The sequence below is a fragment of the Podarcis filfolensis genome (assembly GCF_964270895.1).
Source record: "Podarcis filfolensis genome assembly, chromosome: 4".
In the NCBI taxonomy this organism is placed as follows: domain Eukaryota; kingdom Metazoa; phylum Chordata; class Lepidosauria; order Squamata; family Lacertidae; genus Podarcis; species Podarcis filfolensis.
This window is the reverse complement of record NC_139607.1, coordinates 63,524,385-63,546,516: the sequence shown is the minus strand read 5'-3', so window position 1 is coordinate 63,546,516 and position 22,132 is coordinate 63,524,385. Positions and strand designations below refer to the sequence as shown.

Sequence of the window (22,132 nt, the reverse complement as noted above, 5' to 3'; positions counted from 1 at the left end):
ACAATGCTGGTCAGAGGGATTGTGAACTAGATGCCCAGTCTGCAAGGAGTACTATTCCACATTGCAAGTTAAAGGGAGCTGTAAATCTTGGGCGGGGGGGGGGGGGATAAAAATCAGGGGCTTGATAATTTCTCCTGAAGTGCTGTGAATATTGGTCAGTCCCTGTTTGCTTAATTGCATGCGTAGGTAGATGGTGCAAATCTGTTGAGGTTATCTCCACCCTGGAAATTTACACGTTCAGTCATTTTTTAGTTCTGTAGTTAGAACCACATGCAGCTTAGGATTGGTCTTAAAGTAATAGACTAATTGCTCTTACATTCCAAAACCATTTTTGTAAATGGGGAGACAGACTTGCTCCTAAGTTTTGACCTGTGATATGTAGAGTTAGTACGTAGTTTCAAAGCTGAATTAGGTAGGAGAGGCCACACATTCAGTAGGGCCTTTTTCTCCTAGCCTTTCTTGAGTCTGGTCTTTAGGTCACTTGAATGTTGATGTAGCATTGAAGGGGTAGTACACAAAGAGAACTTGGTTTTTTTCTGAAATGCTAAATACTCTGGTGTGCTATCTTAACTTCAGATTGGCAGTCTTTGCATTCAGTTTATTCTACCTCCCTGTTTGCTACTTTTTTCTTACTAAACTAATGCTCCATTTAAATAAACAACCGAGTAGGCTGACTAAAATGCAGTCCATCAACTTGTGTTAAGATGAGAGGAAAAAATGTCTATTTTGGTTCACACTGAAACTTGAGTTATTTTAATGTGTTGTAAAATGGTGGCAAGGTAGAAAACATTTGTGTAAAAGTAGTTAAAAGAAAAGCACATTGGAGTATAGCAGCGTGGGCGCATCATATCATCCACAAATATCACTTGCTTCCATTCAGCTTTATTTTTAATTCATATATTCAAGTGTACACAGTCTGTAGTCATTGCAGCAATTCCTGGAGGGGTAATTCCTCAGTACTTTCTATCTGAGGGGAACTGAGGGCACTTCCACAAATGAAGCTGAGAACTTCATTTATATATCACTTTGAATACTGTTGTCTGAGTGTGGTTTGTTAAGAAATGCTTTTAAATGGCATGTATGTTCTCATTATTATGGCTCTTCCATTCAGCTTACAGATGAAATGAAATTTAGCCAGTTGGTTGGAATAGTGCGATGAATGTGAGCTAGTTTTGCTCAAAACTACCTGGTAAATTTTTGGTCGATAAACCAAATTTGGAATGTAAAACTAATTCAACATACTGTACATTTATTTCCTCTTTATCTACTTGATTTTGCTTTGCTTGAGGTAGGGCTCAGCAACCTGGTCAATGTGTGCTGGGGAGGGGGGGAATCCAGCAGAAGAGCTGCAGCTAATTTACATTGATTTACATTTATCTAAAGCGTGTCACTTGACATATTATTTTGGTGTCAAGTTAGATGTTGCATTTATGAGTCAGGTGTATTAGAATATGGTGAACATGGACTATCTTTATTGAACTTGGAAGATGTTGCACTTTTAAATAATAATGCTCAGGATTTTTGTTGTTCTCACTTATGGTTTTAAGCCAAATAAGAGTGACCTGGGACCTCATCTGGGGTGTGTGTGTGTGTGTGTGTGTGAAGTGAAATGGTTGCTGATAAGAGGGAGTTACCAAACTAATACTAGTCATGTTGCTTTCTTAGCTGAGCAGTAGCATCTCATTTTGACTAGAGGAAGTAAAAACTTGTCTGCTTCTGCACTTCCCAATCCCTCCAGGTAACAGTGAGCAGCTGAATTGAGGCATGGTGTTACCCTTGATGGGTGCTCCACAGCCTAGCAGTTCGAAAGCACAAATGGCAAGTAGATAAATAGGTACCGCTCCGGTGGGAAGGTAAACGGTGTTTCCGTGTGCTGCTCTGGTTCGCCAGAAGCGGCTTAGTCATGCTGGCCACATGAGCTGTACGCCGGCTCCCTCGGCCAGTAAAGCGAGATGAGAGCCGCAACCCCAGAGTTGTCCACGACTGGACCTAACGGTCAGGGGTCTCTTTACCTCTTTACCACAGCCTACTGTGCTTTCATCTGACAGCATTCTATAAGCTATCTCATTATTGTAGTTGTGCCCTTGACCTTTAAAAAGCGATTGGTTAAATAGTTGACAAGTATGTGTAAGCATTAATCTTTTTAGAACAAAAAAGATACTTCAGTAATCAACAAGTTTGAGGCTTCTAATTTCAAAAACAAAGGAGTTCAGTTTGTCAGGGGCATACAAATTTTGTGTGGCCACCCAAAAAGTTGTGGCTTCCAAACATTATCACCATGCCCTTGTTTCAAGTGATGGGGACCCTTGCTTAGAGCTAAGGAGAGGCTTTAAGGATTCGTAGAAGGGGCCTGAGAACATCTCCAAAGCACTCTGCAGCTGCTGAGACAAATCTCCCACTTCTTCATAAGCTCCAAGCTTGAGAATTTGATTTGTGTTCTTTGCATTTGACTTTTGTGTGCAATTTGTTTATTTTTGAATATTTATATCTCATGTTTTGGGTTAAAAGAGCCCCCTGAAGAGCTTACAATATATTAAAAACATAAAGTATTGTAATAAAATAGTATTAAAACCCAGCAATAAATCATTTGTTGCAGCAGGATGCAAAGTTAAAAGATTCCAAAAACCAGGTTAAAATAAAATATTGATCATCTATCTAAAGATTATGAGAGTGTGAGCCAACTAGTTTTCCTGGGGAAGGTAGCCTCGACACCACTTCTTAAAAGGCCCTGTCCTATCCCCACCAATCATCCTACCATCCATGGCTCTGAATGGAAAGGGCATGGAGCAGGGGATCTGATGATTATCCTAAATGTTGGGAAGACTTGTGTGGGTGGATGTGTTCCATTAAATAACCTGGCTGCAAACTATTTTGAGCTTCGTAGGTAATTGTGCCAGGTTACTAACAACCTTAAATTGTGCCAGGTTACTAATTGGAAGCCATGTGAGCCACAATAGCTTCCAGTTAATTTCCTGACATAGTAACAGAGTGAATTGAGTTAAATTAGTAAGGAACAAGGCCTATACAACTTCATATATTTCCTAAATCTGATGAGTATACCTTGTTGATTTACAACTAGAATATTATCTTCAGTGGTTTATTATTACAACCAGGCCTCCTTTCATTGACGTTGTCACAATGTGTAAATTTTGCATGCTTTAGGTTTTTTTTTTAATCTATACAGAGACCATTCAATATAGGTTGTGTCTTACAACCAACTCCCCTAACAGTTTGAGTCTTGCACAAGACAGTGCAGTCTTGTAATATCTACTCAGAAGTAAATCCCATTGCGTTCAAAGGCATTTACTCCCCAGCAGCTGAGTCTAGGATTGCAGCCTAAGTGTGGGAATCTGCTCACTGGGCATTTTTTTCTTTTCTTATTTTTTCCAGTATTGCTCCTTTCTGTTTCATTCTGCCTTGGGCTAGCTCCACCCTCCTAAAAACAAAAAATAATAATACAGGATTTGATAGTAACTGGACAGACAAGGGAAACTTATTTTCACCAGGTGAACATAAGCTTGTGTTTCATGCAAGTATTCATATCTGATAAATGAGCAAATCATTTCTTCATTTACATAGAGAAGAATCCTTTAACTTGCTGTATCTGGAAGATACATTGATTTGCTTTAGCGATTAAGACTGCAATCCTAATGTTAAGGGAGGAGCAAAATCCAAAGGAGATTCAACTGCCTTAATTGAAAATCCTGCGAGTTGAGCTAGCAGGATGAAAGTGAGAGTGGTGGAAAGCCTTTGGGTTCTTCCGTCCATTTCCTGCTGTGCTTTTCTGTTTTGACATTTCCCTTTCCATTTTTGCTAGAGGGAGTGGAAGAAGAGATTTAAACATGTTCAGAAGTGTTACTTAAATAAATAAACCTGGTTTGGGTGTGTGACAGGAGACTGGGAGGACTCAGGATCCCAGCTCTTTCCCTCCGTATTCCTTCTTGGACCATCCAGTGTTGGATGTTGGTTGGGCCAGGATGCCGGAAGACTCATTCTGGTTAAATAAGAAGGCCTCAACATTGGATCTCTCACTCTCAGGTTGGAGAGGTAGATCTGATCTATCCCAAGGCCCCTCAGATGCCCTCCAAGAGACCATAGTGTTGCAGTCTGAACTATAGGACAAGCTATGTGGATAATACATAACTGAATATTAATCTAATTATTTAAGAGAAGTATACATACATACGCACATATTTAAATATCCTGGTTGGATATTAAAGCAGTGTATAATCAAATTATATCGTAGTATGGGAAACAACTAGAAGATATCAAATAGAACCCCTAAAAGCAGAACTAGAAATAAAGCCAATTTAAATGCCTGGCTGAGTAAAACTTTTGCCTGGTGCTGAAAAGAGTGCAGCATAGGTGCCATGCCAAACCACTTTAGGGGCGACATTCCATAAATGGGGTGCCAATGCTGAAAAAGCAAACTCCTTTGTGATTGAGTAAGAACAGAAGAAGAGCCCTTTAGCATCAGTTCAAAGGCCTGTCTAATCCAGCATCTGATTTCTCACAGTGGCCAACTAAATGCCTCCCAGAGTCCCAAAAGTAGGATATGAACAGAAAAGCACTCTCCGCTCTTCTGATACTGGTATTCAGTGGCTTGCTGCCTCTGATCCTGGAGCTCATAAGTAGCCATCATGATTAGTAACCCTTGGGAGACAAATTCATGGCAGATAAAACGTAATTAAAACTCTAAATTGGTAGTCATTAATACATCTTGTTGCAGTGAATTCCAAAGTTTAACTCTGTTCTTTGTGAAGAAGTCCTTTTTTTTGTCTGTCCTGAATCTCCCAGCTCTCTGCTTCATTGGATGACCCTTGCTTTTAGTATTATGAGAGAAGAAGGAAAAACTTCTCTCTATTCGCTTCCTCTACTTGGTGCTTAATTTTATTACACTTTTATCATGCCTGCCTTACTCTTCCACCACTCCACTACCAACTGGGTTCAAATGTTGTAGCTGTTCCTTATAGGTGTCTTGCTGTAGTGCTCTGGTAATTTTTGTGGCTCTTTTCTTCACCTTGCCCAACTCTACAATATCTTCCTTGAGATGCAGCGACGAGAGTTGTACAGAGTTATCCAAATGTGGTTACACCACAGAAAGGCACCACAGTATTGGCAGCTTTCTTTTCAATCCCTTTCCCACTGACCCCTAACATGCCTTCACCACTGATGGGGGCACATGGAGAAGGGCTTCAGCAGAATTCTCAAGGCACTGGCCGGTTGGTGTGGGAATAGGTGTCATTCTGGTATGCTGTGTGAAATGGATCTTGGCTGCCACTTTTTATACCAGCTTTAGTAACGACCTGTTCATGTAAAGTATAACTCAGTGGTATTAGGCAACGTTTTTACAACTGCGTGCAATTCACGGAAAAGTTCTCTTGGGCTTTTATCCTGGAACAGCCAACCTGCGGTTGCCGTACTTCAAAAAAATGAAGACAGAAATAAAACCATATAGTAGCAACTATTAAACAAAAAACTTTTTTTTCCAAAAAAAGACAGCTGTGCTAAATAAGCAGCCGGCCAAATTTTCAAGCATCATCGTTTTGTGGAATATTGAAAATATTTGACCATGGTCAAATAATACATAGTCAATTGACTGTTGACTAGTTAGTTACCGGTAAGTAATGTGCCAATCTTACCTATGTGTTGGAAGAGAAGGAGTTTGTTTTCTGGTCTGTGCAAGAGACCTTTTGGTGAGAGCTGATGTTTGCCTGCTGGAGGTGATGGTGCTCAGAGTGGGTCTACCCATGATTTTTTGATATGGGCTTGTATGAAGCTGTCAGGATTTTGAAAAGTAGAGGGTATTATTTTATATTATTTTATCTATTTTAAAGGGATGGTCAGTGAGAGAGGCCAGTTTCCCTTTCATTTACTTGTGTGACCCTCATGAGAGCAGTTGAATTTCTGCTGTGTGGACCTCTTAGGTATTTTTTTAATTAAGTGGTCTATAAGTTAAGTTAAATAAAATAAATATTCCTTTCAGTGAAGAGGATTGGAAGATGTAGAGGAGTGTTGGGTGAGGGAAGTACAGCTGAAGCCTCCTTCATAATTATTTTGTGGTAGTTTAAGGTTTTCTGGGTGATAGTTGACTTGTTGAACAGGCCCTCTTTTAAGAGACTGGTGGGGAGGACCTTTTCTATGATAGCTCCAGGATCACTCCCTTTGAAGGCATGTTCCTTTTGTGAAAATGTTTTGAGAAAGCTCTTTCCAGGAGCTGAATTATTTTTTCCTAGCAGAAGTTACTAATCTTTTTGGGTTTTTTTTTGGGGGGGGGGTTTCTGATTGAAACTACCGTATCTTGAGATCTCTTGAAAGAAACTGCCTATAGGGGGCCATAACATCACTGCTCATGTTGAATGGTCCATCATCCTCTGCGGAGGATGATAAATCTCTTGGCCCTACTGGTGGAACATGGATATGTCTCCACAGTTATGCTGGACTTTTGAATTACATGAAACAGAGTAAGGAAAAGGGAACATTATTGCACCCTTCTCTATATCTAGAAAGGATTATTTGGGTTTGTCTCATTGTCCCTTGGCTTCCAAAGTGCTCTTAGTGCACGAACAAGCTCTAGATATCTATTTTGTATTTATATCCCACTTTATTTCCCTAACCCTACATGGTTTCACAGATTTAGTTAAGTGGAGAAACAGTTATTGGCTGATTGAGGTGGGTTGTTGAACAGAGTCGCAATCCTACTCTGAATTAAACAACTTCACCACAGTGGCTATCAGGGGGAAGCGGGATCATTCTAGAGGTTAGGCCGGACTACTGATGGTGCTGTGTGCACCTTGGGCTTCTACAACTGTAGGAATCATCTCTGATTTCTGCAAATCTGGGCTGGGGCTGAAGGCCAAAGTGCAGGAACAGCCCCACACCTGAGCTACATTTATATTTGCAGGTCTGAGGAGCAGGGGATTTTTCTTGATCTTGCATAGAGAAAAGGAGAAAAGTCTTGGTGACCAAGTTGGCTAGCAAGACCAGCTAAGATTTCTAGACTTCTGGTTGCACATGGGTGTTTTCTCCTCTCCCCACCTTAAGCAATATTCTTCTTTTGTGGTTTCCATAAACTGGAAAGTGGAGGAGATAATTGGAGACCCAGAGAGAGGAGTGTCTGTGAACCCAGGGCAGAGCCCTAAGAGCCAAACCATGGTTTAGCCATACTATCAGAACCAGGCCATATGTGATGCAAGATTACAGCATGAAATGTTGCTTAGATTACATTGCTTCCCTTTACAGTGAGAGTGCTGGCATTTTATTTTAACCAAAGAAAGTTTTCCTGTGGTTGTGAATAAAACTTATGTACAAAAAGCTTAGAAATGGGAGATGATAATGGCAGAACATCTAGTAGCTGAAGGTGGGGCTTTTTAAACAGTGTAGCCCTGGGCTGGGCAGCTGAAACTTAGTGCTGTTGTCTAGGAATCTGAAATCACCACTTCCCTTAAATTCCTTACCAAAAAATAAAAGTAAAAGTCTATATTCTTGATCTTTACTACATGAGTATGACAAAGTTAACCTAGGCTTTGTTGAGCAATGTGCACAAGTTAGTCGCAGTTAAGAAATCGGTTTTCTTGATCACAGAACCATAAGCAGAATATTGATACTTCAGGTTTCAGCTGCTGTGAAAAGAAACTTTGACTCCACTGTTTATACAGCTCTAAACATCTGTAGTGATCCATAGCTTTTACGTTCAGTAGAGATACCTACTACATTCTTGTATCTTTTTCTCCTAGACAACTAAATGCTGGACGTGTTTGTGAGACGAACTGCTCAAAGATACCCAGAACTGATGCTGTACTTTGTTTAAAATTCCGATCATGGTAAGATCACACTTTTCTTCCTTATAGAATTTTATATCTTGACTTGTAGTTCTCTGTTTCCAAAGAACCTTCATTTGCATGCTAATCTGTTAGAAATGCACTGTGTTTTGTCTTCAGTTGCTATGTTTTAGGATAACATTGATATTTGCTGAGAAACATGGTGTGCTCTAATGTGTCGCTCACTAGTGCCTGTGGAGTTAGTACTACAAATGGGGGGTGCACATTTGGCTGGTTTTTCTGTTACCAAAGCTTGCATTGTACCCGGTGGTACATGTAGAAGACCCCAGGTTCTGTCTGTAGCATCTCCAGATTTAAAATAACCAGGGAAAGACCTCCTTGAGGATCTAGTGTGTCTGTCAGTTGTAATAGATGGCACTGCCTAGTGAACCAGTAGTCTGAATTGATATAAAGCAGCTTTGTATGTTTCTTATGTGAGACAGTGGCCTGGTTTGCACAACAATCCGGTAAGCCAAACTATGGTGTAGTGGAACTGTGTGAATGTATAGGAGCTCACAGCCAATTTGCTGTTCCCTGGTCCTTTTTGCTCCTGTGCCACACTGAGTTAAGCAGAAATCTGCTGTTGGCTCCAGCCCTTTGATAATGAGGAGAAAACATAACCATGAGCCTGGGTTCAGGTGGCACACTAAGCCAAACTTTGGCTTAGCTCAACATGCCATGAGACTGGGGAGTAGTAAAGTGCCTGCAAGATCCCCTCTGGGAGTCTGCACGCTTGCATGATCCCTGCTAAGTCATATTTCAGATTACAGTGTCATTCAAACCAGTCCAGTGTTACATACTTCCTCTTTTAATTTTAATCAGGGATGGGCAACCTGTGGCCCTCCAAAACTTTCGTTAGACCAGCAATGATCATTGGCCATGCCAGCAGCATCTGAAGAGCAATAGGTTCCCCATCCCAGTTTTAGAATATAGCTTGTTCTTGCGGTTACAGGAAAGCCCACTATTAAGCCAGTTTAAGAAGTCAGTTCTCACATAATCCAAAAGAGGATATTTATTATGGTACTGCTTATAATTAACATATCAGCTATAGGTATGAAGGAAGCATATTGTGAACTTTCTGATTTCAAATTCTACTTACGGATTTTCAGACATTCTTACACTGCTCTTTTACTGCTGTTCACCTGTAATTTAAACAGGCACACTAGACCACAAGGTTTTTATATGTCTTGTTACCAAGTTGGAGCTATTGTCAGTTCTGTTTTGTATGGATTGCAATTGCTTATTCTTGGCCAAGAATTTGAGTGCAACATCTTCCAGCTATAGCAGTGAGAAGACTTCAACATAATGAGTAATAGTTATCACAGCACACTTTGGTTACAGAATTTTAGGAGGTTGACTGTTGATGGACAAATTTTCAGTCTCTGGAGAATGTGATTTCACTGAACTTCAGCTAAATTTTGTACCTCTTCGTTAATGTATAATTCAGAGTGTTTATTCAAAATACCTTGTAGGTTCTTTCAATAAGCCACTCTAAGCTTGGGGGGGGGGGGGAAATCATTCTCTTTTCTCCCCCACCCCCATATGAAATTGATCCTGCTATTCTCAACATTTAAAGCACTAATAAGCAAGGGATGGATATTGAGTCTACTTTTCCCCAAATATATTGTAAATGTATTTGAGGGTAGGATGGCATTTAAAGAAGCTGTAGTGCACTTACTGGTTGCAAAGATAACATTCTGCTGTTAGGTTTCCTTACTGAAGAAACTGGAACCCTTTGACAAAGGGAACAGTGCAAATGTTGTCTTAACACAGCTTATTCTGCTAGTTATTTGAAAATGTTTTATAATTGAGTTTTAAGATTTGATGAAGAACTTCAGCAGTAGCTCTCAAGACAGTATTTCCTTTAGCAGATGTTAGGCTAGTTAATATTTACCTTGAGGGTACATGTCCTTACCATATGGCTTAATCTTTGGTATGGGTCTCATATCCATATCTTCTTAGGAAAGTCAAATATCCTTGCATAAGGAACTCCTTGGTTATTTTGAGGTTTGGGGCCTCTGAACCTTTATCACACAAATTTATTTGCTTAAATATCCATGTTAAAGTGCCTTATAGCAAATTATCCATCTGGACTAAAAGAATTATCTTAGTCTGGTCATTGAGTGTAACATCTGAATATGGAAGTAGATGAGAATTCAGACTGACGGTGCACGATAAGATTTGTTTGGCTCTTTCGTTTTCCCCATCTTTCATGGGTGCTCTAAACTGTGTACAAGCAGAACAATGATACAAGGCACAAGGTAGTATCACACACCCCTCAGGCTAAAAGTTGGCTCCCTTCCAGTTGGAGGGTTTTTGGGTGTTGGGTATGCTGGTTCATCGCACCCAGATCCCACAAATCACAGAAGGAACTGCAGGTCCCTGTCAGTTCAAATAGCAGACTGGGAAATTGGTGGGGTTGGCAGAGGTAGTAAAGTCCAAACCACAGAGTCCCCCAGGATGCTTGCAGAAGCCAGCTTGAAAATATGTATCCTTTGTTTATCTTTAGCACTAAATCAGTAGCAGTTGCGGGAAGCTGTTGAACACAACCATAGCATCTGTACATTACAGTAAGATAAGTGACTGGCTATCCAAGCAGCAGAAACAACTGTGAAAACAGTGGGGTGGGAGACTGTTCACCATCAACTTGAAACTTCGAAGAAACTGCTGATGTTTAAAGCTCGGGCAAGGGACTACATCTGTTAATTAGATAATTTACCTCTTTTGATATTGCAGTTGTTTTAAATACTGTAGTCACAGGGATTAGTTGAATGTCCAAGGACTTCCTTTTATAGGTGGTGTTGAATCTACCCATCTATTCTCAGTCTATTGGACAGTAAGTGTTGGCTAGTGCCTCAAGTATGTCAAAGAATCAAAATTTTATCTATCTCTAGGGCAGGCAGTTTGAAGCAGACCATGGCTGAAACTGTCAAAGTTATCCACCTGTTCAGACAACTGATCTTACTTATATTGGTGTTCTAACCACTAGCTTTGAAAACCTGTTTGCATTTATCCTTCAACAGGCAAAAAAATCTTCGCTTGAATTATTTTTTTAAGCTCAAGGTACTCTTTAATTATTTTTAGTGATTTTTAAATGTGAATGATGGAATTGTCTGTGCATATTGTTTACTGTTCAATTTTTGAAGTTACATTCCATCAACATACAGACAATTGTGCTTCACAAATCAATTCTATAAATTTTAAATCATAAAGAAAATATGTGCAAAATATCGGAGCAGTGTTGAGATCGTTGCCAAGTGTTAACAAAAGCCTTAAGTTATGGTAATTGGCACAAGATGGATATTTCTAAAATAAATGAATGAATCTTCTCCATGATTTTAATCCTGGCCATGGTCTTCATTTATCTCTGCTCTAACTCTCGTGCATCGGATCACATGCAAGCTACAGCAGTGCAAGCCAGTAGTCTTGATTCTTGTCCCTGTAATGGCCATTGCTTACATCACATCTGATGTTCATTCCAGTTTCCCAGTTAAAGGGGAGCATTGAGGTTAATGCACAGAAATTGAAAAGGGGTGGTGGGATGAATCCAGAGAAAAGCCTGTGGAACAGGTTTAGAGGAAACAGGCTTTCCTACCCTGCTGAATGCAATAAGCTGTGGGATGAGGAGGCTGAGGAGGAAGGAATGCCCCATAATAAGAGTGGAGGTATTTTTCTACTTTGGAGAAGGTGCCTCCTCTTGATTTTCAGGGATTTTCCTTCCTCCTCAGGACCCCCACCCACAATTCCTGAACCTTGGGAGAGACTGGTTTTTGGTGGGGAAACTGCAAGGAAATGAAATCAAAGCATTCCTGATATGCACATTTCTTCAATATCTCTCAACATAGGGGATTTAGGCTGCAATCCTAGTCCTACTTAACTGGGAATAAGCCGTACTGGATTCAGTCAGACTTACTTTTGTGTAGACTTGGTTTCATTGTGCCATTAGGATCTTAAGGTTCCAGCTTTCTCTTCTCTGCACCCTCCTGCCAACCAGGCACAACTGGAACGCACAGTTGCATGGTTAAGAACCACACAGATCCCTACATTACTTGCATTTTTCACCAAGCTAACGTCTCTACTGCATACAAGCTATGATTACATGGTGTGACAAATTCTGTAACTTGAAAACTTGCATATTCTTTTTTTTAAAATGGAATACCTTTTCCTGGCATGTAGTATTATCTATCTTGTGGGAGCAGGCAAAATTACAGCTTTAGATTTAAAGTACCTGTTGTGTACACCTTCTGCATTGAAACTTAGTGAACTGCCAAGATGGAGAGAAACCTGTTGCATTCTTCCTTCTGTGCTGCCACCTTTACATGCTGAAGTGAGATTAAAACACTCCTCTGCTATCATTTTTCTTTTATAGGTCTTCTAAAAGCGCTTTATTCTTGAAAAGTCAGTATTAGTATTAGATAGACATGGCATGGAAGGTCTCCATTGGAGATGTGTATTAATGTCCTCTGAAGGAGACTGTGTTGCAGAAGCAGTTAAACTGCCACATACTTGGAAAACACAGATCATATAGACTACACTTCCAAGTCTACGTACCTCATTGGTATATTTTGTGGATGCTAAAGAAATGTATAGGAACTGTGTAACATGGACTTTGAGCATTTGCAGACCAGGGTGTGTGTGTGTGTGTCTGTCATAATGTATTTTTTATTGAACTATTGACAGAAATCTCTGCTTACAGATCTTTATCATAGGACATTGTATGTCAGAGATATCAACCCTTGGCCATTCACCAATCATTATTCTTAACAGTTGCTTCTGCCCAACTCAAACTCTATTAATCGTCTGAGAAAAGAGGTACACTGAGTGGGAGAGAATATTTCTTCTCTTTGTGTGCTGTGGAACCTTTATTCTTTGTCTGCCATAAAGGAAACTGCAACTTCCAAAGTTTGCATGATGTAATTTTAACCTGTCGCGAACCAGGGATTTTGATTCGTAAGAGAGAGTGGCTTAATATAGCTGTATCTTCTCTTAAGATTTTGAATGAAAATAGCACATCCAGTGGCCAATATATTTTTCACCTGACGGCTTCATTGTTGGTTAGCCACCCATCTTGAGGGCCACATGCCAGCCGTGGTAATGCCCTGTGCATGCTTAATGTGCATGTGTGCACACTCACCTAACATACAGGCACCGAGCACACTCTCAGACATGCTAGCGTGCACACAGCCCTTTCCCCTATTTCCAAGGCAGAGCTCCACAGCACTGAGAGGGGGAGATAAAGTGCTTCAGAGATCAGTCTCTTAAATAGCAGGCAGAGTCCTTTATCTGACTACTTCTGCTCTCATAATAATATAATAATTTATTATTCATACCCTGCCCATCTGGCTGGGTTTCCCTAGCCACTCATTACTCCAGTGCTAAGGTCAAAGGAGTTGGTGGGCAACTTCTGCAGTTTGCTGTGCTGGATCTGGACTACAGTTTAGTCACTTCTTTTATTCCTTGTATACTTGGCAGGATGCTTTTACATGTGTGTCTGCACATTTACCCTGAGTCCAATTCTCCACCCAAACACTCCTGTACAGAGCAGGGTGGGAGAGGTAAGTACACATCTTGTTTAGGTTCAGGGCTAGATGAGCCTAATCCCAATCTAGCAATTACTAGTTTGCCGAGGTTCAGGTCTAGTTGAACAGGCAGTTTAACCAATTTGTGCTTTTCAGCTTACTACTCTATCCACAACTGCTCAAAGGTCTCCAATTTGTATTTTTTAAATCAGAATCTTCTAACTACTACCACCACTACTGCTACTAATGGTCTTTTCTAGGAGCCCTCAGTAGATATTGCACTTTGCCATGTAGATCTTGCTCACTTGAATTGTGTGTGATGGTTTATTGCTGGGATTGAATGTACTGTTGGGTTGCATTCTGCTTTGATTCCAGTAAGGTTTCCAGCTTCAGCATGAGCTGCTCTACCATCTGTTGGGGTATTGCTGCTGAAATAGAAGTGGGTTGCCGTATTTGTGCAGATGGACTGCATTCCTATTTGGAATGTGGAAGTGCTTCTTCTAAGGTGTGAACTCTGCGCATTTCCATCTTAGATTCATCAGTGTGCCATCTCTAGACTCCTCCTCTGTCTAGGATCTGTTTTGATAAAGTTTTCTTTTGTAGACAGACACACTCACTCCAATGCACACAGTCACCGCACAAAAGAGAACAAGACAAAGTAAAAAAAAATGAGAGAGGAAGGACAAAAAGGAAGATAGGCAGCAGAGCCATCAGTTTTCATGACTCAAGGAAGCTAACAATACTTTGTGAAAGAATTTGGGTTTTTGCATCAGTTGAGCTCTATTTTTCTTCGCCTCTTGGTTTCAAAGGGTATTCCAGCTATTGTTCAATAGCTTGGCTATGAGTTGCCTTCTAGCACTGTAGAATCACTTCCATAGCATATCTTATAGATAACAGCAACTCTCTGTATCTTATAGTAGGTGAAGAAGACAGTGATGGAATTGGAACATAATACAAAAATGCTGAAAATACATGCAATATTTAAAAATAATATTGACCCAAGCTTTCTCTAGAATTGTACCCCAGTTGGAAAATGCCACAGCAGGAGGTCTAGGTCATAATCAACTTTTAGATCTCTTCAGAAATTACATATCAGTCACTGAAACTTGGCTGGCGCAGTAGGCTGTAATATTTTTGCTTAATCAGCTACAGATCCAGGGATGACACATCATTTCTGATCATCTTTTCAATAGCAGCAGCATGAAGGATCTATCCTGTTTTTTTTCTGTGTGTTTTGTACCTCAGACCTGGCTCAGAGTATCTAGTTTGTATTTCAATGGATCTATGAAAAGAACATAACAATTCAGAGTTGAATGTTGTTCCCATTAACTGTTGGCAGAATAGATATTAAATGGCTAAAAGAGGATCGTAACTGCTGGAACAAGTATTCTGTTCAAGGCAGTAGACTTCTGTGCCCCTCAATCATTCTTTACTTACCACTACATCTTTAATTTTGGGATGAGGATTGTGTCCCTCTTTCCATCCATCTCTCCATCATTTGGATGAGACAGTTCTTCTGTTTCAGTGCAACTTGTTGAGCAATTGCCTCCTTAGCAGGTCTTTTGTAATACACCTTGTCTACCAATCCTTAAACATCAGGGCAGATAAGCTGTCAAGTACTGTATGCTTCCAGATGCGGTGGGAGGAACACAATGTCATGCTGTTAACAATGTTTTGTCAGCGCAAGCTTTCTGCTTGCATGATGGAACAATCTCCCCTTTCTTCCCCTTGTGCGCTGTTGTGGGAGGGGGTCTCCCAACACACACACCTCAAGCCATTGAGGGGTGGGGGGGGGCCTGTTGCACTACAGGAGACTTTGTTCAGGCTTCCAGTAGTGGAACTGGTTAGTTTAATTTGGCCCTGTATTTCCAAAACTGGGTGGGTGTAAGTCTTGTATCTTCTTTTGCTTTGGGCAAAACTCATTTTGCTGTGGATTTTGCTTGATGAAGCTTTGTCTTATTTCAGGTGATCTTTTTGTCTACAAAGGGCTTCTGAACCCATTTTCAGGATGATCAGTACAATGTCGTGACACTGGAGTTCTGGTAAGCTGCCTTTAGAAGCAAAGGGAACAGGCCAAAAGGCTTGCAGAAATACAGGGTTCCCTACATTATATTGAAGAATGAGCTACTGAAATTGGTTTTAATAATGGTCTGCTTGGCTGTAACATTTGACAGCATAATATTGTTGGCATCCGTCTGTCTCAAGAGACAATGGAGTGTGCCTCCAGGGATGAAGTCAAATGGCTACGTATAATAAGTATATTACAAAAAGAACGAATGGACCATTGATGTCCTGATTGCAGTGAACTCTGCACTTTGGGTTGAAAGTAACTTTTGTGGGTTGTTTCTTCTGAGACAGTGGCATTAACAGAAATGAGGCTGGCAAAGCTTGCTTTTCTGTAAGACATGTGCCCTGTCCAACATGTCCCAAAAGATGACTTGCATTTTAGCTTCATTAACCTAGAAAATAATAATAAAATTTGCCTTTTGGGATTGATAAGTGAAATTAGTGCCCATTATATTGGGATGATTTGTAGTAGTCAGGAGTGTTTGAATTCATCTCCTGCTTCATATTCTGTGTAGTCTGCTATGGTCTTTTGTCCTCAGTGAAAGCATGCCTACCATCTTGTGTTTGAGTGTTTTACGGGTGAAGGGGTAGAAATACAGCCTGGCTTACAGCAGATTCAGATGTGGCACATCCAAAATGTTTAAATAAGCATGCCTGTCCACTTCTACTAAAAATGCTTCTAGAAGTCTCAGTTTCTCAAAACCACCAAGTCTGATTTGTGGGTATTAGCATATGCTCTCAGGCAGAATGAGTCCTGTGCTTGTGAGAACAAGATCTCACAATAACTCTGTATATGGCTTATGTAAAATACAGTCTGGTAATGCAGATTGGATTGTATTTCTTGTAGGTTCTTAGGCATCAACATTAGTAATAGCTATCCTGTGACCTTATCTGAAATTTAATTGGCACATTCCTCTCCTTGCAATGAGCAAAAATAATACATCTTTTTTAAATCTCTGTTGCCTTACATACTTCGAGTATGGGGATCCTTTGCCAAATTTGTAGGACTTCCTTCCTTCAGACTTGGAAGCATTTGAGGAAGGAATGGTAAAGGAGGAAAAGAACTTAAATGTCCTGATGCTATCTTCTGATATTAAGATATGTTGATGCTGTGTCATAGAGTGACAGAATTCAGTATTACGACATTGTCGTATGAAAAAGCTTGCAGTATGTTTCAGCAGCACAAAAGGGTTGTTTTGCTTTCAAAATATACTGCTGTGTTTCAAAGAAATCTAACCAGTAAATACTACTTTCTTAGACTTTTACTTTCTTCATAGCTTATAAACTTATGAATTATGAAAAAATACTTAATTTGAATATTATCATCCAGTGTTAGAGATTGGTAATCTAGTTTTCATTCAGATACAAAAATTGTTCTGATATAAAAACTGTGATAATAAATTGAATCTGATATAAAATTGTTCCAAAACTATTCAGCATGAAGAAGAAAAACATTTTTGATTCCTTTAGTAATAGTAGTGATGAATAAGCCCTGTGTTAAAATCTGCTCAAACACCATAATGTTCAATGTTTCTAACTTTTCATTTAAATGTAGATTGAGACATAGTATTTATGGACCGTAGTCTAGAAAATTGGGCCTAGCAACTTTGACATAGGATACTTAGCACTTCGATGCAGTAATTTTGATGGTGGATATTGATTATTCAGAAGTCATGAAATGATCCCTCCTCCCATTACCATCTTGTGTTTCACTAGGGTAATTGTTACCTGTTTTTAAGATGTGCTAATAATTGTGTGATCTTCTAAAAATGTTGCTATATCTTTTTGCAGTGATGTGGCCTGCATAGTACTTTTAGAAAGCTTGAACTGATTGATACGAGCAACTTGCTTCTCTACACATAAATGTGTTTGTACATGATCTTGGATTGGAGTACAGAGAAACTTCCTCCCTCTCATCTGTTAGATCTAGCACACCTGGTGGTTGCTTACGTAGCTAATACCGGAAAAGCATTTATTTTATAATCGGAATGTACATTCAGCTTCCATCTGGTTGAGCTTTCTCATCTTGCCCTTCCAGTTAGAAAGGTGGAGAAGAAAGGCCATATACTGATCTCATTTAGTTCTACATTCCTCCCCTTTTTAATAGTCTTTTTTTGTTCTTTGACTGGGTTTGGTTCAGTTTGCCCTGGAGATGCGAGACTTCCTCACAACAGCAGGAGTCACACATTTGGAGAATGCTGGAGCTGCGAGAGGGAAAGGCCCAGTGCAACAACAGAGAGAAGCAAAAAGGAAAAAGACAAGCAGACCGACAGCACTGAGGAAAGCAAGGGACAGAAAGTGCTTCAGAACTGCCAGCAGCAACAGAGGAACTTGACAAGAAGCCCCCCTCAGTGCGTGTGGCTGTGTGCTTAGGATTTCTGTCAATGCATTCCAGTAACCCCAAAGTGAGAAATTCCCCATCAGGAAATGCCCAGAGGTAAATATCATACATATATATATATATATATTCTCCCTCTCTCTGTGTGTCTCTCTGGTGGCATTATGACATGAATCGCTATTTGCCTTCTGTACTTTAATTGGAACCCCCTGTCATGTGAGTTTCATCTGCTGAGTGCTATTCAAGTTTATTCTGATACGGAGAATTCTCTTCATGTGCTGGTTCTATCTGCCTTTATATGATATTTCGTAAGAAATTACAAGTTTATGCAATCTCTTTTGAGGTTCTTGATTTTGTAGTCGCTTGTGTTTTCTTGTTGTTTTTTGCCCCCATTGAGGATCTCTGGCTCAATCCTCTAATTTGACAAAACAGCCTTTGAGAGGGTGACAGTTTTGACCATTCCACTTGACAGCACACAGTGCTTCCACTTCCATTTTATGGGGAAGGTAAATATTGGCACATAGAGGAAGTGTTCCCATGTCACTTCTGTCTTGGTGTTCAGGGGGCAAGCATATTCTTCGTATAGACAGAACAAAAACATTCCCCCCCAAAAAATAAGTAGAAGTGCAAAGAAACATCTTTAGAACACAAAATTGAATGGAAATTGTAGCTATTTTGCCTGAGGTAACCAGATCTCTTAATTATTATTATTATTAGTTTATCAGAGCATTAATACCCCAAACTTCATCCCACTTAGGATAACTTACAATATAGAAAAACCAGTTTCATGAAAATGGTTGAAAATAATTGCAAAAGAGGCAGAGTTAGCAGTTTAAAAAATCATAAAAAAGCATTATCTGCCTCATATTATAAAAGCCTTCTGGGGGGAAAACAGTTATTCAGTAACTGGGGGGAAAAGCTGTGTAGGAAGTGACCAACCATGGGCCAAATGAATATGGTAATCTGGTTGTTGACATGGAGCAAGTCCTCTCATATCTCATCCAGCCACACTTCTACCTTCGATGGGACACAGAGAAGGGTCTCTCCTTATGATCTTAGGAATGGTATGAGTGGAGGGGATCCTTGAAGTATTCTGTACCTAATCCGTTTCAAAAGAATTGTGCCCAGAAGCAAATTTGTACCCAGTGTGTATTATTGGATTGTGGAAGGGGTGGGTAGGTTCCTTCTCATCTTTATTGCTGGGTTTTTTTTATTACATTGTATCTGAGAGCTGATTCATATCTTCTGCCACTCATGTGCATCTTACAGCTCTTTCAAGTAATCTACGACTCAAAAAAATTGAGTGATCTTACAGACCAGCTTCCATTATCAGGGAGGTCTACGCCTGATCTGGTGTGTTCCTCTTCATGCAAGTTGGCTACATATACATTGTCTGACTATAATTATGGATCAGTTCTGAGATTCAGCTCTTTTTTTTCAATATATTTTCCTCACATCTACTGTGCTGATGAAATCTAGTTCAGTGCTATTTTACAATATTCTTTTGCACTTGTTTTCAGAAAGATGCAATTTTTGCCTCTAACAGTTGAAAGTAACTGAAGTGAGCATTTTTAAAACTTACATTCCGCTGGCAGGTAATGGATAGAAATTCAGAGTTGTGTATAAATTCAGTTGAACTTTCATGGAAAAACATCCCCCCCCCGACAGTTGAGCTGTGTTGTTTGAATCCAGATGGGTGGCATTGTGAACTTTATGGTGCCCTGCTTATTTGCTTTGTGCTGGTCTTAGTGTGAGGCATGTCTTTGTACATAGAAACCATTGTCTTTATTGACAGAAGTGACAGAGGTACATCCCCATGTGACTGACTGCTTCCTAGGATCTGGGTAGTTGCTGCCTTTCTCTGTTTGCTTAAGTAGTAATACCTCAAGCTGGATAATAAGGCATTTTTTTTAGATAGCTGCTGGACAATATGCATGTGGATGAATTTAACTTACCGGTGCTGGCCACACTCTGTAAAATAAGCTGAGCTGGTGGCTACTGCTGCGTAAATTGGCATTCTTATACCTTTTATTACAAATTACTCTTCTTCCCCACCTTTCTTTTCCAGTAGTCCCAAATCAAAGCAGGAGGTGATGGTCCGTCCCCCTACAGTGATGTCCCCATCTGGCAACCCCCAGCTGGACTCTAAATTCTCCAACCAGGGTAAACAGGGGGGCTCAACTGGCCAATCCCAGCCCTCTCCCTGCGACCCCAAGAGTGGGGGCCACACACCAAAAGTGCTCCCAGGACAAGGAGGAAGCATGGGGTTGAAGAACGGGGCTGGCAATGGTTCAAAAGGGAAAGGAAAGAGAGAGAGGAGCATTTCAGCGGACTCATTTGAACAAAGAGATGCTGGGACTCCCAGTGATGAATCTGAAATCAAAGGTATGTCTACATGTGAAGGGGTAGAAAAATGAGTGGGTGTCAGCTTTTACTGAGAGCCTCTGTGATTTTTTTTAACTTGCTCTGAACCCTAGAAATTGTACCAGCCAAAATGAGTCAGTTTTGTATATCGGCATGAAGGAAGATTTTTGACAATTGGATTGGAAGACTTGGAAAAAGCAGCTCCCTGCCAAAGCACATGTTCTGAAACTTTACAGTGACTCCCTTTTAAACTAATAGTTCCTCAAGTGTAAAAAGAGGCAAACAATTTGTCTTTTCAAGAGTGTTTTGTTTGATATGCTTGATAAGAAGGCAGGTCCCATGAACCCCACAGCATGCTGTGGTCAGTTTTGATTTGCGCCTAGCAGTGGGCCTTTCTTCCGCTGCAGGCAAAGGTCTTATTTTCTCAGGATGAGGGTGTCTTTTCCATAGGTTTAAATGCAAACACCACACTATAAAAAGGCCCAAGTGCCATTCGTAATTGACATGATCTGAGTGTATTCTGTGCTTGGGTATCTTTGAATTATGTAATGTCACATAAGGAGCAGCCATCAAAATCTGAGCCTGTATTTCTGTAAGTGTTAAAAGAATGGGTTTTGCTTTCCTTCTCAAAAATGACACAATCTGTTGTTTGTGTGTAGGATATTTAAGTGGGTATTTTTGTTTTTTCATTGTGTCGACATGTTAATTTCATAGATATGTTAATCCACTGAGACCCTCTTGGGATAGAGAGGGTTAAAAACCTCATTAGAGGAACATTAGTCCCCTTGGAGAAGGCCTATAAGGAAAGGAATAGCTTGTGAAACAAAAGTTGGAGTAGGACAGATGATAATCTGTGTTTCATAGGTTGGGAAGAACTAGGTTAATGCTGTGCATCCTTGCCCACTTCAGGATGCGATGGGAATAGTAAGAGGAGCTTAGCCCCCAGAGAGGAATTTTTGCTCTAGAGTAGTGCTTGTTGCTGTATATCTCAGCTCAGTAAGGCTGGTCTCTGAGCAGTCAGATATTTTCACAGCTTATAATTGATGACCATCATTTCCACCCACTTGAAATATAGCTTTGATTGGGGTAGGGAAAGTCTTTCTGTTGCTTCTGTATGGTGTCTTTGACTACCGGAATGCAGCTCTAATCTGTCAATCTCAGAAGTCCTGTTCTGCTTGGAATATCATAGGAACTGCTCATGTTACAAGTGTTGTTGCACTTGTGGAAGTGCTGTTTATGTAAATCACATGTGCTTGGGACTGTCTTCAGTGGCTAACATAATTCGTGTGATAGTGGCCAGTGTTCTCCACATAAGCCCAAATGTGTCAAGCTTTGCTTGAATTCTACTCAGTCTTGAGGCTGCTGGGCTCAAGATATTCACAGGGGTCGCATTCAAGCGAGCTGAAGCATGCAATTATATCTGCCCCCCCCAAAAAAAATTCCTCTTCTTTTCTTTTACTTTTTGCTTTCCCTTCTGTTATTTGATTGCAAGCCTACAGGTGAGATTATGTTGTGTATTTAATTTTTGCACAGCACCTTCGAGTTCGGGGTGCTTTGATCATTACGGGTTCATAGCTGAGGATTAGGGCATTTTTCGTCCCATCGGCACTTTTTTCAACACATGACTTGTTTCTCATTTTACTTTGCTTATGATGTTTTGCAAAAAAAAAAAAAGTTTTGTATCGCCATATGTGGATCTTGAAACTTTATTACTTGATTACTGTGTGGTGTGGACTTCTTAAAGTTTCGGAAACCATTTGAATCTCACTTAGACTCTGAACCAACCCCCATGTCTCATGTGTTGGGTAAGAGCCATTTAAATGTGCAAATGTTACACTAAATATGATGAGAAAATTTATACAGCCAAAATGCTCTGGCCTATGCGTATGTTGCTTAAACATCAGCTTTGTACTGATTTTGAATAGACTCTAGGATTTGACTCCATTGCCTTTCCCAAGAAATACACTAAAGTGGTGTAAAGCTTCTAAGAACAATCTCCTGTGTGCTGTTGTCATTGTTGGTGT

The 22,132-nt window shown here is 40.2% G+C and overlaps 1 protein-coding gene across 10 annotated transcripts in view; it reads left to right on the top strand.

Annotated features, from left to right (window-relative positions):
• Positions 1–22,132, top strand: part of BCL9 (BCL9 transcription coactivator) — a 103,090-nt gene that overhangs the window by 65,664 nt on the left and 15,294 nt on the right. For 6 of the 10 annotated variants that reach the window (XM_083611455.1, XM_083611456.1, XM_083611454.1 and 3 more), the window contains exons 2-5: positions 7,737–7,823; positions 15,305–15,381; positions 17,547–17,843; positions 19,813–20,129. In XM_083611455.1, the coding sequence (XP_083467581.1) occupies positions 17,791–17,843; positions 19,813–20,129 (370 nt within the window). In that variant the 5' untranslated portion in view covers positions 7,737–7,823; positions 15,305–15,381; positions 17,547–17,790. Of the gene's footprint in view, positions 1–7,736; positions 7,824–10,843; positions 10,884–13,292; positions 13,376–15,304; positions 15,382–17,546; positions 17,844–19,812; positions 20,130–22,132 lie in introns of all 10 variants that reach the window. The other 4 variants (XM_083611461.1, XM_083611460.1, XM_083611453.1 and 1 more) reach the window with 2 other exon arrangements.